The 16,908-nt window shown below is 40.7% G+C and overlaps 1 protein-coding gene across 2 annotated transcripts; it reads left to right on the forward strand.

Moving 5' to 3' along the window:
• Window positions 1–986: 986 nt before the first annotated feature.
• On the forward strand, window positions 987–7,539 carry PPDPFL (pancreatic progenitor cell differentiation and proliferation factor like). 2 transcript variants are annotated; one of them, XM_078687316.1, is made up of 5 exons: window positions 987–1,188; window positions 2,201–2,313; window positions 2,752–2,847; window positions 2,945–3,044; window positions 6,436–7,539. In XM_078687316.1, the coding sequence occupies exons 2-5, from the start codon at window positions 2,259–2,261 to the stop codon at window positions 6,446–6,448; spliced, it is 264 nt and encodes an 87-aa protein (XP_078543442.1). In that variant the 5' UTR covers window positions 987–1,188; window positions 2,201–2,258; the 3' UTR covers window positions 6,449–7,539. The 2 variants fall into 2 exon arrangements, with proteins under 2 accessions (XP_078543442.1, XP_078543443.1); XM_078687317.1 differs by having other exon boundaries at window positions 1,043–1,188; window positions 2,222–2,313.
• The last annotated feature ends 9,369 nt before the right edge of the window (window positions 7,540–16,908 follow it).

The following is a 16,908-nucleotide window of genomic DNA, read 5'->3' on the forward strand; positions in this document are numbered from 1 at the left end:
TTATTTTCACAAATATTATTGCTTTTTAATAATCTGATCCCATTTGTACATCAAAGGTTGATCCCTTCACCGATGCTTAGCTCCACAACACCTTCTTATTTGCTACCTGATGGCTAGGTAGAAGGACTGGAATGTAAGCAATATATAAGACTTTTAAAGCTCTGTTTATTTTATGATCCTTTAACTTAGACAAGGGGTACTGAATGCAGAGCGATGAGTGTCAAATGGAAAACTAGGTCAATATTTCTTACCCTTGGTAATCCCAGATTGACACCCATCTGTGATGTGGGGGTGTCATCTATAATCAAGCTTGTGTGCTCAGTTTCTATCTTTATTGTATGTTATTAGAGCAAATCTTATCAAACATGGGTTGTGTGTCTTGCTAAATTACTTCCCAAGCATTTTGAATTCAAAAATATTTGGTGGGCGTTGTCACAAAGTACCAAATAATATATATTCAACATTCTTTGTGCTGTAGAGCTAGGATATGTGGGAGCTCCCCCCCCCCCCCCTAGTTTTGATTCTGCTCTTATGATGTCTTTGTCTCCACTGTTCCATGTGTTAGCCCCACCAGAAGTTTGAGGCTAGTTGCGACCCGGCTTCACTCAATGGTTCTCATCTGACAAAGTACAAGAAGACCTTCACTGGGAAATAATAATAATAATAATACACACTGTGATACAAACTATGATTATTTAAATTGTTTAAAGGGAAAAGCGCATTTGCCTTGCACCAGGTAATGGCTCGGTTGCAAATGTTGTGAAGGGTTTATGTGGATAAAGCAATGATGTATGTCTGCCTCGCTGTCACTGGCTTACTTCTGTTATTACAGCAATGCTTATGTTTGCTCGACACTCTTGGCTCACAGTTAACTAGCTTCCTGGCAAAACATAAGCGGACACGTGCACGATCAGCAGCCCAGTCCGTGTCTTCGAGGGGGCGGGGACATGGGCGGTGCGCGAGGCTTCTCAGGTTTCTTCGGTGTTACTAATTGAGACTGCCCTCGCCTGTGATATAAAGGTCTGCGCGCTGAACTGTGAACACAGAAAGCAAAGAAGGATTGGAGTCGTTTGTTTTACTCGGAGCCCTCTGCACTTGAGTAGGGTTCCTTCAACCTGGAATAGTCATCGCCCGTCAGAAGTAGGAGCGACTCAACGAGGCGAGAAACGCCCGCCTTTTACGAAGCAGGTAAAGCATGATTTTTTTTAAATAACTTTTCCCGTTAAGTTGAATTTGGGTTCATCACGGGCAGATTTGAAAACTCATGTTCCCACTGTATGTAAATCACTTAGAGTTTTGCCCCTTTAGCATGTCGTTTGCGGTTTGCCAGAGACAATTACAGGTGTCACAAACGTCATGGGGCTTCTTAGCAACTTCGTATAATTAAAACGTCTTTCGTCCACAAAAACGTGTAAACTATTGGGAACCGGACTGATAAGATATACGTAGCACAAAAACCGTCCGTAACATCATGTTTCCGTTCGTAAACGTCCGTGTGCAAACCATTCCCCCGTGGCTCTTAATTTATCTAGTTGAATGGATCGCTCAGCCTAGACCAGGATTGTGGTGCATCCTGGGGTCAATAGTCCAGTTTATTTCATTGTAAAACAGTGACTACACCTCCCCGGAGTCCAAAGAAAACACCTGGCCTGGCTGAGCTGCTCGTGCATGGAACCGGGAAACTTGCAAGCCCTATTACGTGAAGGTGTGCTAGTTAAAAGTGCACCCCATGGAGGCAAAGGAAGTCTCCAATGGCTGGAGTGCACTGAGGTGTTAAATGAAAGCTGTGGACTGGACCACACACCAAATATGCCTGAAAGTGGTGATATTTCAACAAATATCTCAGGAAAAAGACTATGTAAATAGTGAAACCCCTAGAAAGGGAGACTAGAATGACTAATCTCCATGAAATGCATTACAATAATTGAGAACGTGGCATGCAGTTAAGGATAAATCCATCCTGTGATGTAGGAGGCTTATCTTCTTTACGTTGGACTCATTCATTCTAATTCAGATCTATTCTTAACATCATAAACCATTGTTTAGGGTTGCAAATGCCCAATCTTGATTCAGAGGTAGATTTCTGACTTTTTAAAAGCTGTTTATAGATCATCCTCGCTAAAATGAATTCTGCAGAAAGAATGAGATTGCTACGTCAATTAATGAGATTTTTTTTTTTTTTTTTTTTTTTTTAAACCAGGTGTCTGCTTCTAATTTCCAGAAATCTCGTACTTGGTTAACGTGTCAGTTGCTGGAACATGGCATCCGTACCATCGACTAGTTGCCTGATGGCCAAAAATCAGTACCACAGAAGTAAGTTTTTAGTGCTTTAAATGGGTAGTACTTTAAATGGGTAGGTATTGCACTTCGTTAATTTGAAAAGGAGCACCTCTCAGGACTTGCACAATACATTTAATGGGAGAGTAGCAGCACTTCTAAAAAGTAAACAGGTACTCTGGGTATAGGGTGTTTACTTCTGGGTATAGGGTATTTACACTTCTATATTTCCATTTGAAGCACTGAGAAAGTTGCCTTGGCATCAGTTGTTTTAGCAAATAGTGTTCGCATTGTAGGAGACACTATGTGTGTACAAATCCTTTCAAATGAGCAATTAAACATTTTCTTGTGAAAACACAGACGTAATCAGACTGTTCTGGTCTACTCACATCCTATTGGTTTAAATCAGTTGTACTGTGATTAAAGTTGTAAATAGGCAACTTCTCAAAGCATCCATTTTGTTTCCATGCTTAGCTCGTCAGAATTCTGAATCCAGTAATTGTTCCAGCAGTTCATCTTCCATGTACTGCGACTCCGGACACCCAGGAGAACAAGAAAAAGCCAGCCATGGTATGAGCCATCATGTCGCTTAACAAACCTCTGCATTCAGTTTAGCATTGTTGATTAAATGAGACCTGCTGTCTGACCATTGGTGTCTCCATTATAGGGCTCCCAGAAATGTTTGAGAAATGCTGGTGGCTGAAAAACTTTTTCCACTGTGAACAAGTCCCTGTAACGTCTACCAGGATAGATATTTCTACAGAAAGGTGAGATTTGTGAATTTTTACCCATGACTATAATGTTCAAACTTAGGGCCTTATTATGACGTCGTAGTCGTGGTGGCAGTCTGATGACTGCCTCATCGCGGGACCGCCCACAATTAAAACTGCGGCAGTTGTACCGCCAGGATCAGGGATCCTGCTGGCCCGGCAGTCTTTCACTGGGAAGAATATGCTGGCGGTGCCGCAGTCCACAACTCGGAGCATAGTTTGATTTCCTCACTTCCCTCCTTTTCATGGCAGTGAGCCTGCCATGAAAAGGGTGGCGGTGAGGAAACTAAGGGGGTCTGCAGAGCCCCTTATTACCCTGTGCATGGGGGTGCATGCAGGGGGGCACAAAGTGTGCCCACCGGCATGTATGCACCCCCAGTTCCAACAAAGAAATGAATGCGTGACATGGTGCCTTCCTTTCCTTGTTGGAATGTTCTTTGGCAGTCGCACAGCACTGCCTTTCTAAGGCTTACATATGAGCCTTAGAAATGTAAATCCTAAACTGGCTGGCGGGGTGATTACGGGTTGGCGGTCTCGCAGTGGGGCACTGGTGTGTCGGCCCACTTCAAGACCACCTAACTCGTAATAAGGCCCTTAATGAGTAGTACTTACCGAGCTCTTAAATTTGCTCTTAAATTTGCTGGGTTCATCAGATAAGGTTTTTCTTTCTAGTCTGGGTCCAATTTTCTAATCTGAGAAACGGAACTACAAAAATGTATAGAATAATCTGTACTGGATGAGCTAGTCACTCATGGGAACTGGAAAACTTGCATGCTATGTACTTGATGAGATGGCAAGAGCAGTATATTTTCTGAGAATCTATCAAATTTTAAAGCTGAAAACAAAGCAACATTTGTGGTACCAAGAGCAGGCAGGAGTGGAAAGGGATCTGGCCTACTGTCACATATATATTGATCTATATTTGCTCAGGCTGCTGCTTTTCTCTATACATAACCCCGATGAGTTGTGAATAGAGGTAATGTTTGCGTCATTTATCTAGAAACCATAGCCATTTTATTTTTCCCCAGGTATGTGTGCTTTGTCCTTTTCATTGCACTTCAGCCTGGAATCTGACAAAAGTAATAAGGAGTGGACTCCAAGGACTTATATCAGTGGTTTGGCATCACTTTGGAGGGCACTGGAAGTAGTTCTGAACAAGAATATTACAACAAAACAGAAAATACCTCTTTCCTGCTTCCTGGTGCTATAAAGTAATGTAATAAACCATTTTGCTTTGCATTCTCTCTTCCTGGATCTCAACAGAGGAGGTCTTGTATAGCAGCAGCACCGAAGGAGCCACTGAATTGTATGGGCTCTCTCCTCCCTGTAAACAGTCTGTTTTACAGGAGGAGACTGAAATGAAAAAGGTCACAGTTCAAAACTTGCATTTCATTTGGTGGCATGATTAACGTGGAAAACGTAGTGGAATACCAGCAACTCCAGGCAGTATTTACTGTCTTCTGAGCCAAGCCTTCCACATCGAACCCAGGTGGTTTATTGCTAAGACCTGCTGCAATACAGAAATACTTCTCTTTTGGCCAGTGATATGTTCTCTGGTCAATCTACTGGCCATGGGCTAAAAATATGATCAGCAAAATGCTAGTCCAAATTTGTGTAGGTACAGCACCGACTGTGATCATGGACAGACAACTTTTGCTAGGAGTGTGGCTCAGCGCAATAATGGTGCTCTGCATTGCAGAGGTCTGGCTGGGACTTCAACTGGAGGAAGTCTGGTGCAGCCAGAATACCCCATACATTACCATTTGGTTTTTTTAATGGGCAGTAAGTGCCACCTAGCAGTAGCAATTGACCATTTTTGTAATGACCTTCAAGTTGTTGTAATTATATAATGTTAAAAATTAGGCCCTTTCCGATTTTAGGCAGTAAGAATCGAATATGGTATTCCTTACAAATCTCCACTATCAACAGTACTGTTTGTGTTGATTTTTAGTTTTGTTACTAATGCACTATGGAATCTACTATTTAGGTAAATAATAGCTGGCAAACTTTGAAGGGGCCAAAGACTGAAGTTCTACAGATGTATTCAACGTTAAAACCCATGGCAGGGAGCCACTAACTTACACCATCACCCTGCCCTAAGCCACAGAGTAGTTTGGGCTGCTGATTCTCTCTGGCAAATAGGCTCTACATGTTTGGCTAATATGGCGTGTTGAATTAGCATTTTAATACACTTTTCCGCTCAGTTGGCATTCTACAGTGTAAAAGTTAAACTAAACACATTGATTGAGCCCACCATAAAATGACAATTTAGTCCTTCGTTAAACCAAAATTAGACTCTATCAGTGCTCTCAATGGGAGAATTACCCAGTACCAAATAGTCTGTTTACAGCAGATTCAAAACCTAGATGCCCCTATAATTTTAATAGTGAATAGATCTGATCGTATCTCTCCAGGCTCAAAAGTGCTATTCCCATGGCCAAAGAGATCACTTTCTGAAGTACACCTGATTTGCACATGGCATAGCACCTACATGGAATATTTAATAGGTATCACATCATCTGATCTGTTCGATTACCTATTCTACGGTTTCTGAAAATTTGCAGGTAATAAAAGAGTTAGTTAATTCTCTGTAATTGTGCCACAGAACTGGAATGATTTAATGTAAAGATTTAAAATAATGAACTCACATTAACGTGTTTCAGAAAAACTCTAAAACCCCTATTGTTAACAAACAACAGTTGATGGACCGGATCTGCATAATATTTAGCTCCAACATAATTCGTTGTTGGTTGTCCATTTGTATTCATTTGGGAGATTAAGTGCTGTGCTTCTTCTTTCAATAACTTAAGAGAAATGAAACCCTGACAATAAAAATGGGCTTTTGTCAATAGCGAGGGTCATTAAAGGTTGATCTGTGATTTCGGACATTGTTCAATTGTCTCCTGTTGGGACGTTTTTATTGCATAAAGCTCAATTGTGGGCCAGTTAGAACAGTACTGTTTGCAGACACCCAGAGGCATGTTGATTTGTGGGGTGTGCCATGCAAAAGAATACAATTATTTTGGAATCATGAAGGAAGGTGGTGAATGATAGCTAGTCCATTTTGTGTCATGTTTCGCTCTCTATTAGCTTCCATTTGTCAGTTGGGGTAGTTTTGGTAGAATGGAAGGCATGCCATTGGTTGCCTCATGCGATAAATTTGTCCAAAGCTTTAAGTTTGTATTTTCAACCACTGGGTTCTAGTGTGTGCCACAGAAAACATGATGTAGGAACTCCAATCCTTTGCCTTTGCTGTGAAACATTGCTGTTGTGGCTGGTGAGCCTAACACGATTTCGCTTGTGTAAAAATCCATTCTTTGTCTTCATTGTTGCAATTGTCCCCCTTTTTTTTTTTTTTTTTTTAAACTTGTTTATTTCTTCTTTGCAGTGCTCGAAGCTGATTTTGACTCAGACCAAGTTGAACAAATTCAGTTCCTCAATGTCTCGAGAATTTCCATGTGACTGCAGAAGGAAAGAAAATATGTGTTGATTGCAAAGGAAATTTAAGCAAAATTGCTCTGAAATGAACTGGAGCAGGCAACAGTGTGGTACTCTAGTAATCCAGCTTTGAGATGCTTCAGCTCAATGTCTGATTTATACAATTTGACTTTAAAGCTGAACATGTGGTGTTTTACATATAGGTCCACTGAAAGAATTCATGGATTAACTGTAGGCAAAGCAATCAGTTGCCCTCAAAATGAACTGTGATCTTACATCTTGCATTTTGCATGTGGCCTCATTCAGCAAGAATGCTCCTGCAAAAACCTCCGGGATTTTTTTCTTGAAAGTGGCTGAAACTTGTTGATGAATATTTACATTACAGCTAGTAATTTACTGCACCTGTGAGGTTTCGATGACCTCACTTTTTACACCTAAGGTCTAGAATATGCTGAATGTTGGCTTTTTCTTTATCCTAAAGTAGTTGTTCAGTCTGTTTAAGCAAACATCACTTCCAAAATACAGTATGCATTTTCCCTCCCAAACTTAACTCGCTTATCCATCTTATCCTTGCCGTCTTATTTGTTAATACTTTGACCTCACTTCCTGTCTCTTGCCCTCTTTAACTCAAGAGATCTCAAATACGCTGCCGTTCTTTTTTTTTTTTTTTTTTTTTTTCTCATTCATTCGTTGTCTCGTCCTCAATTTCACGGCTGCCCTGTTCATCACAATGTTGAAGCTCATCTAACACAACTTCACTACTCTCGCTCATCTGTTCCGTTTGACTTTGATTGTTCAACTCGTAGTGAACCGGTTTTGACTCAGTCAGTGATGTATGCAGTCAGTTAAAACATCAGGAAAGAAATCAGATTCATGATCTGTGCACATTGTCCAGTGCCTTGTGGTAGCTGGGCGTCGAAGTATGCTATGCACTTTATCAATGTTTGTAAACTGTGAGAGATCTAAGCATAATTCATAAGTTTAATTCAGTCATCAGTGTCTTAAAAATTGTATTTTTTTTACTTTTCTACATAAATAAATGGAATTAAACTAGTGTTCAGTGTGGTTTTTTAAAAAGTAATATATATATATATATATATATTTTTAATCATTTGTAAATTAGGATTTTGTATCATAGTATGGAAGTGTATCTCCTTTTTATTGACTTTTTAGACGTGTTGCTGGCCGTTGTGGTGTTTGAACACTTGAGCCTAATTTTAAACGCAGGTCTGTGTAGAAAACACAAACACCACAGAGCTATCTTTCTTGCAATTGGTGCTTCGGATCAAATATTAACTTCAAAACCTGGGTTCAAATGACAAATTGCCAATCCTCACGACTTTTTCAAGAAGGACAAATATGTCAAAGTATCAGTAAAATCTTATGATCCTTTATGAAAATTATGTTTATCCGGATTATTTAAAGAAAATAATCAGATAATCCATATTTACAGAGCCATATGGAATTTTACTCGTGTGATCTAGCCACCAGAATCATCACCAACATTACCAGACATACCACACTGGTGATCATCTGCTATCTGGAGTACAAAATACCTACACATATGCAGATCTATGATACTTGCTACCTCTAGTGAACTATCGTTATTACTTGCATTATTCAAACAGCTCCCATGAGTGCCTCCAATTAATAGTTTCGCATGTGTTTTGGTTATTCAAATAGTGCAAGCTTTACTGCCAAGTGGATTAGACATCAGCCTGCCACTGCTCCCCCACCCCCCCCCCCAACAACCTGCACGTGATATGTGGTATAAGTGCCACCTTCCAGTGTGTGTGACATGCAATTGGCTGGGTCGATCCTAGCAGGACAACTGAACTGACACTTTGATTATAAAAATAGATGTCAATGACCAATTATTTGCCAGCAGAATAAATAAAGCCCAAATTTACACATGCAATCTAGAAGTAAATAATGAACTGAGTTCCTTAGCACTCATTTGATCCACTTCGAAATGATAGGCTATGTCTTGTGGCCTTGCTTGAAGTAATAATGGGTTTAATTATTACCTATCGCCTTGCTCCACATTACAAGGGTAAAATACGGAATTCACTTGAGCCTAAATTTAAGAGGGTCATCTGGAAATGCACGCTAGTTTAGCATGAGCATGCCAATAACAATTCAGGCACCCACGGCAGACGGATGGAATGTGGAATCAAGCTTGTAAGATGCATTACCTTGCAAAAGGAATGGTTACCCCAGAGCGTGGTGATTTGTTGATGAAGATAGCGCAATAAAAGAAAATACTAACTTTTCATAACTCCAAATTAATTCGTATTACATTTAAAACCATGTCGGATTGGTTGACAAAACAAAATAACCCTAACATTTAATCCAGAAAAAAATTCTCCACTATTGAAATGGTAAAGGCTCAAAATTAATTTAGCTTTGTTTTTAATTCAAGCAGGATATATTTAAAGGGAAATGTTGCCCTATCCTGTGAGTGACTTTTCTCACCTAGAGGGCAGTAACTATATCAACAAAAATTTCACTATCTTGAATGTTCTGTCCTCCCACAGAATTTTAATATTAAAAAGGCGATACATTTCCTTTAGCGCTTTAAAGCTTTTTTTAAAAAACAAACAACGTTTGTGTGTATTCAGGGGACATTACTGGGAACAAACATTAGTAGATAAACGCAAGTCGCCAGGAAGACTGGTAAATAATACTGGGTACATTTTAAGTAGTTTGCGTGTGGCAACAGTGACCCTGTGTGTGCGCTATCTACTGGTGCCGTACATCTGCAGTAATTCCTTTGGCAAAGCATTTAAATATATAGTAGTTTTAGTTTTTTTTCCCCCGGATTTTAGCCTAGCAAACATGAAGCTGATCCTTGAAATGGGGAATGTTAGAGTTCAACTAATCAAGCAGAGGAAATGATTTACCAGTTATCAGTATGGGCCCTGAGTGACTATGGGGGTGGGATGTTCAGCAGCCAGGTATCTCTGGGTCTTCTGACTGTAGTGAATACACTGCTGGTGAAAGCAGACTTTTGTCTCTGACAAATTAGATAACTTCAGCCTTCTTTCAACATAGTAAACAGTCAAAAGAAAATGTGCACTACCTAGTCGATTCTAAATCTTTTGCTTTTTTAGGAAAACAATCCAAACTAGTTGGTACTATTAGAGGTTGTCAAATGAAGGATGGCAAATGGCAACACCAGCTCCAGGCAAATGTCTGCAGTAGTCGTTCAGGGTGGAATGTATGGGAATTGCAGTCACCATGTATAAAAAAACTAATGATTTGAGATGGTGTGAGCTACATTTACTGTACTTCTGTGTGTCAATAAATAAGTCTGTATGCTCTCGGTATTACTTCATGGGTACTATTAGACCTAATACCACACAGTAATTCTTTCATTTGCTTCGCATACAGCCTTTACTTGTGCTCACTAGTTAGCCGTGATATAAGTAGTTGGACATTTGGATAACCCTGATCACCTTTGGAGCACTAGTTGTTTAATCAATGACATCGTCGTTTGTCGCTTCAGTCACTGTGCCTGCAATTTCTGTACGCGAGGGACCCTCTTTCTACATATGGGGGTGGTGGTGATAAAGCAAGGCCTAGGTGTAAGATACCTGTGGATGAACAGACATTTTGATGCTTCATTTATCTAACCGATGTGGCACGTGTTAGCTGCAGAAGTCCGCACCATTTGGTTGTTAAATTTCATATCCAAGGGCAGCTGCAGCCAGTTTTGGTATCACTCGCCCACTTCGGAGCCCGGGGGGGGGGGGGGGGGGCATGGGCCATGGGGTAGAGCAAGGGTTCATAATTTCGGTATAGCGAAATAGTACGCAAACACTCCCTTCTCCTCCCCTCCTCCCCTCGGGCTCTATAACATGTTGATTTGTGCATTTATGCTGTATGTGCTAAGATTCACATGCAGTACTTTGTGATTAAATAACAAATGTACTTTCTATTTTAGTTTATGGTTTTCATTCTTTTCAATTTCGCGCTATAATAATTGCATCTGTTTTGTTATGTCAATTTGGATTTGTTAAGCGCTTAATACCAGAAGGTCTCTAAGCGCTGGGGCCACCTCTCTCTGTACCTATATAGCCAATTTCAGCATAAACAATTATACAAATTGCAATGTCAGCATGGTGCGAGCAAAAGAATAATTATTTTGACAAATAACATTTCATATAATCTTACCACCCCACTACATGAATATTGATTCCCCGCTTCTGACCTAATGTCTTTAGGAGGTGTAAAAAAACTGTTACATTAACAACAGAGAAAAGCAATGAATGAATACACTACAGTGCTAACAGGCAGATCATTGAAATGTGTCAAAGGCTTCCTCCAGAGAGTTCTTCCAGAAGAACATGGTACACAAAATAAACAGTGTACATTTTGCTGAGTGCAATGTTGAATGAGATCTACAAATGCAGGCTAATTTTTATAAAGTCATCAGCCTTATTTTCAAGAATGGAGTCGAGGCCTAGTTAGCATTAGCCTATGTAATCAGTTTTACACATCACATTTCTTTCGTTTCAATTGCAAATTACTCATATTATTAAACACATATATTTTAGTTAACAAAAGCTCTAACACTGTCAATAGACAATTTGTATTTCCTTTGAAAACTTTTTTGGAATAGTAGATTTATCAGTGATGAGGCTTTTACCGACCCAAAGTGCTATGAATCTATCAGCAGTGTTACGGGACACTAAAAATCAATATAGAAAAATTATGTGAGAGCTGCCGGGTCCGGTGGCGTAGTGGACTAATGCATTTACTGTAGTGGCCTCTGTTTGATCTCATGGTCACAAGTTCAAATCCTGGCGGTTTCACTCAGCCTTTCATCCTTCCGAGGTTGATAAAATGAGTACTGTTGGGTAAAAGCAAACATCTGTTATTCACCGCCAAGTGGTCCTTCTGGGTGAATGTGCACTTTAGAAATACATGTTATATATATGTTTTTGTTATTTATATTTTGTTTTGTATTTGTAATTATAAGTATTGCTGGACCTGACCCTTTTTGCAGGATTATCTGCAAACTTTTTGCCTTTTGTCTCCTATTTTCTGACCCTCTCTTCGTTTGCTTTAGGATTCTGGGCGCTCTACCACTGATAATCAGTGCAAAAGTGCATATGCTCTCTGTGTAAATTGTGATTCTGACTGGTTATCCATGATTGGCATATTTGATTTACTGGCAAGTCCTTAGTAAAGTGCACTATGAGGGCCCAGGCCTCTAAATCAAATGCTACTAGTGGCCTGCAGCACTGGTTGTGCTACCCACATGAGTAACCTTGTAATCATGTCTCAGGCCTGTCGCTGAAGTGTCTGCCAGTGCCATTTTAAAGTGCCATATCGACCTGGCAAGTACACCCACTTGCCAGGCTCTAACCTTCCCTTTCACTACATGTGAGACACCCCCAAGGGTGGCCCAAGGTACTCCAGTGGGCAAAGTGCAGTGCATGTGAAAGGTAGTACATATGTTGTGTGTTTTACATGTCCTGATAGTGACATACTGGCAATTTTGTTGTTCACCAGTGCAATAAACGTCTCTCCCACAGGATATAATTGGAGCTGCCTTGTAATGCCTTACAAGTGTTACTTTCAATTGGGAAGAGACCGAGATTTGGAGTTTGGGCTTTCTGAGCTTAGAATTAAAAAATATATCTCTTAGTGAAGTTGCTTTTTAAATGCCACTTTTAGAAAGTGGGCATTTTCTTGCTTTATCATTCTGTGTCTCTGCCTGCCTGTGGAATCAACGTCTGGTTTAGACTGACGGGCTGCTTGTGCATTCATTCTAGACAGTCACAAAAAGAGAGCTGAGGTGTGGCCTGCATATCCTGACGGCCCATCATCAGGCTGATGGGTATTCTTGGGCTAGAGTGGCAGAATGAATTGTCACTGACACCTGAATAATGCTGTGCCCGTCTTCTCACAATGCTGTCTCCACCCCCCTGGAGTGTGTCTGGAGCCAAGGCAGGAACTTGTGAACAACAAAGACTTTCTTATGAAGTATGCCTACTTCAAATGCCAAAAAAGGTATAGGTATTGGACCTAAAATCCCAGGCTTTTATAACACTTCTGGATCAAGAGGAACCACTGTCAAGGAGAAGACCTGAAGAGCTGTAAGAAGGAGTACCAACCCTTTGTTGTGTGTTGCTTTGTTGAGTTGGCTTGGGGTTGCTGCTTCTGCTTGGAAGGGAAAATAGACTGGACTTTGCTGTGTATCCTGCTTGAAAATGTTTCTCCAAGGGCTTGTGTGTGCTTTCCTCCTGTTAAGCAGTCTCAGCTCACGGCCATCAAAGACTTCCTTTGCAGCATCCCTGAACTCCACTACTGGGATTTCTGACCTGCCTTGTGGTGTCAATTCCAGTTCTGGGTCCTTGTTGATTTGCTGCTACTACTGCTGAAAATCCATGCATCGTGATTCCAATGTCTGTTATTTCCAACACAGCACCGTGCGGTTGAAGAAATCGACGCATCGCCTGCCTGCAACTGATCAAACCACCACAGCCAGAGTTCAGCGCACCGTGTTTCTGAAGTCTGAGACTACCGCCCTGACTACAATGCAGGACTTGCTGTGCTGCTGAAGGAATCTACGTATCACCTGTCTGCAGCTGTGGAAATTGACGCAGTGCCTGTTTCGCCGGGGCATCGACCCGCAGCGTCAGGACTTTGCATACATCACACCTGTCCGCCAAGTCTGCCTTGACACTGGGCTACAGTAAGGAACAGAGGCTGTGTGTCCGGAGAATCAATGCATCACCTCTCTGCACAGAAGGATACAGACGCATTTCCTCCCGGAGCAGTAAGAAACAAATGCATCACCTCCTCGCCAGGTACGGTATTGATGCATCACCTTCCCTGCATAGCCGGAAGCAACCAGCTCCTCATCTCCCCTGGAGCAAGGAACCAATTTTCACCTTCCCTGCGAGTAAGGAACTGATGCATCACCTTCCACGTGTCTAAGGAACCAATGCATCACTATGTTTTCTGGCACCTCACCTCCCCAGCGCCTCTTTTTGCCTTTGATTTTGACACATCCCAGGTACCTTGAACAAAAAGTGACGCATCCATAGTTTTTATATGGAGTGAGCTATTTTTACCTTTCAAAAGTAATATTTTTATATGTGTATGTTGGACTTTTGTCATTTTGGTCTTGTTTGGTTTAGATAAAGATACTTGCTTCTTCTAAACTGGTGTGGTGCCCATTTGTAGTGTTTTCACTGTGTTACTGTGTGTTTTGTACAAATACTTTACACATTGCCTTTGAAATAAGTCTGACTGCTTGTGCCAGGCTACCAAGTAGCTGAGCATGGGTTATCTGGGTGTGTTATCCACTTACTCTGACTAGAAGGTAGGGTCTCTACTTTGACAGGGTGCAAGCCACTGCCAACTATAGACCCCCATTTCTAACAAATAGTGTTATTCAAGTTGATTATTTAAAAAGAGCAAATTCTTCAGCATTGTTGGTGTCAACCATGGGATGCATGTTTGACAAGTATTGCTTGTACCTTTGTTTACAGTTGAGAACAATTCACACAAGTAGAACGAGAATAATAGCAAACTGCAACACCTGTCTCAAAGGTGGCCTTCTGTCCCATAATCCGGGCCCCCTGATATATCTCCATAAAACAATTGTCAAGAAATTTTCATTTTTGATTTGAGGTTTTTGATGATTAGAGAAGTAATTTAACTTTGATAGACATTGCTGATTCTGTCCAAACTTGTCTGGACAACATCTTTAATAAGCATTTGCAATGCAAAAGGTCTCGCTTTTGCGAGAGTTTCAGCTATTTGCGTTGTGAATGGCAATGACTTTCATTTATGTGTTTTGAAAACCTGCAAGCGGTGCGTAAACATGCACTTTGCACTTATAGTCTTTGCTTATGAGAAGCAAGGCTGACAGTAAAAGAGGCGCATTTACTGCCAACCTTGCTACCGCTAAGCGAAAACTATAAGTAAAAAGTTACACACCACTTGCTGGTTTTTAAAACACATAAATAAACGGCATTGTTATTTAGAATGCCAATAGCTGAAACTCTGACAAATGCAAGACCTATTGCATTGTGATTTATTGTATTAAATAGGGTGCAATATGCAAACAATTCATGTCCTCCTTGTCGGTAAATAAAAAATGTCCAGGTACATGTCCACATGTATTGATTAATTCTAACATTACCTTTCTGTACCAAATAAGCATACATTAGCCATGGTCAATATGTCATGTGAATTTGAGACTAAACCTGCAGTGCCATCATGGTGCTGACATATGTTGCTCATTTGCTATTATCTATGGCATTTTTATGTTTTTGAACAATGACTGTATGCACAAACAAAATTACTAAGATGGCTGGTTGTAATATTTTTTCCCAAAAATAGTTTAATAATTTGTGTATCATTTTGATTAACAGAACTGAAGTAGTTCCAATAGAAGTAACACAACATGTTGGCTGTTGTTAGCTGTCTTTTTATAGACACAAACAAAATGACTAAGATGGCTGGTTGTAATATTTACTCCCAAAAATAGGTTTATAATTTGTGTATCATTTTAATTAACAAAACTGAAGTAGTTCCAATAGAAGTAACACAACATGTTGGCTGTTGTTAGCTGTCTTTTTATAGACAAAAATATTTGGAAAAATGGAATAGAGAGTTTGTTTTAAGGAAAACAACATATCCTTGAAGAAACCAATTAAATAAATCTAAAGAAATTTATCAAGGCTATGTTAAATAGTGTTTGCAAGAAACTGAAATGAAAGTATGGAATAAATAAATAATTCCAAATAAGGTAGGCGCCGTAGATTAAGTGATTTGCTCAGAATTACAGGGTGCTGAGCTGACGCCAAGGCTTGAACCTGGTTCCCCAGCTCCAAAGTTGGCAGCTCTAGCCGTGAGGCCACATCCTTTTGAGTGACAGTAACAGGAGGTGTAGTAATAGTGAAATTTTGAGCTCCTGTGGAACTAGCGATCGTAATTGAAACCCATGTGTATTGGTCCTCCAGTTAACACGTTTTCTTGCTAAAGACAAATATCTTGTTAATAAAAGTTGACACCTTTATAGAAATAGAGCAGAAAAACACCTTACGGTGTCACTGGAATGTGATGGATATGATATTATACAAGCCTGGATGTGCACGGGTCTCTGTACTCCCACCCTCATCCATCTCCAAAAGTACACAAATGCAACTATCCCATGTGGTGGCAGATGGGCTTAACGAATGAGCACAGCCATTTTAATTAGCCCGTCTCTAGATATTTATTCACAGTGGTGGGCTTTCGACCAGAATCAGTGGTTCTGGCTTCCAGAAGTGTCAATAAAAGCTGGCTAGCAGATCTCTGCTTATATTTCTCACTTCACTGAGCCAGAAACAGGCTAAAGTGGCTCCAAAAATCCCTTCCTCACTGCCTGCAGAAGTTTGAAAGCTGCAGTATAGATGCTTCCAGAGCTAGGATTACAAGAGCTTATCCTGCCATCTCTGACAGCAAACAGTTTCAGAAAGAACCTTTGGCGACCATGCTTATATTCAAAGGCATCTGATTACTCATACTGGAGGAGTCAGTTTACAGGCATTCTTGTCAGTGACAGGAAAGCCTGTGCCACGATCAGCTGGCAGCAATACACATACTGTGCCGGTGGCACAGGCTTTGCTGCCACTAATACTGCTTGTTTAAAATGGTGACCGACAGCGCTTTCCATGATCACCAGTTACATTATACAATGACAGTTTCATATTTTTTGTAGACACTGATCGATTAATCGGCTGGTCTGTTAAAGACATTTAAGTAATGTCCTAAGCTGCTGATTAATCTCCCTGTGTCTACAAAAAATATGAAACTGTCATTGTGTAATGTTACTGGTGTTCGTAGAATCGCTACAAAAATTAAACAAAAAGCCAGAGAGCGAGCTGCTGTAAATGTGTGGCTTGAGGCAAACAAAGGGAGACTCCAGCATGGATCCCCAGAGCGAGAGAATGTGGCACAGCAGTCAGAGCTGCGATCTGTGTTCGAGCCCCGACCTCAGTTCAACATCCTGTGCACTAGTTTAAACCAGTGCGAGCGGACGAAAACTGTACTTAGGCACAACTGCTTCCAGACTACACGGAAGTTACTATCGGATCAACAGCCAACAGAAAGCAAGATAAGAATAGCAATGCCCCCAGTTAAGCGCATCGCAAGCGGTATACCAAATTATACTGAGTTTCACCCAACATACAGATTACTTTTTGTCTCGCTGAGACAGCGCAATCAGCGCATGCGCTGCCAAGGCGAGACCTAAAAATGGGAGATGTGTTGTGGTCCAATAGTCCAAAATGGCGGCTATAATTAGAGGAAGAAGAAATATACATAGAAACAAATTATTATCAGTACACTGTCACACTAGACAGGAATTCGCCTCCCCCAAGAGCAGGGGCACTACAGGCGAAGTAACTGTAACACA

The sequence above is a fragment of the Lissotriton helveticus genome, chromosome 4_1, assembly GCF_964261635.1.
Source record: "Lissotriton helveticus chromosome 4_1, aLisHel1.1, whole genome shotgun sequence".
NCBI lineage: Eukaryota > Metazoa > Chordata > Amphibia > Caudata > Salamandridae > Lissotriton > Lissotriton helveticus.

Bases quoted from the DNA above. Each gene is read 5' to 3' on its own strand.
- PPDPFL (XM_078687316.1), top strand. From the start codon at position 2,259: ATGGCATCCGTACCATCGACTAGTTGCCTGATGGCCAAAAATCAGTAC. The intron at 2,314-2,751 runs GTAAGTTTTTAG...TTCCATGCTTAG, and splicing joins CAAAAATCAGTACCACAGAA to CTCGTCAGAATTCTGAATCC. The intron at 2,848-2,944 runs GTATGAGCCATC...TCTCCATTATAG, and splicing joins ACAAGAAAAAGCCAGCCATG to GGCTCCCAGAAATGTTTGAG.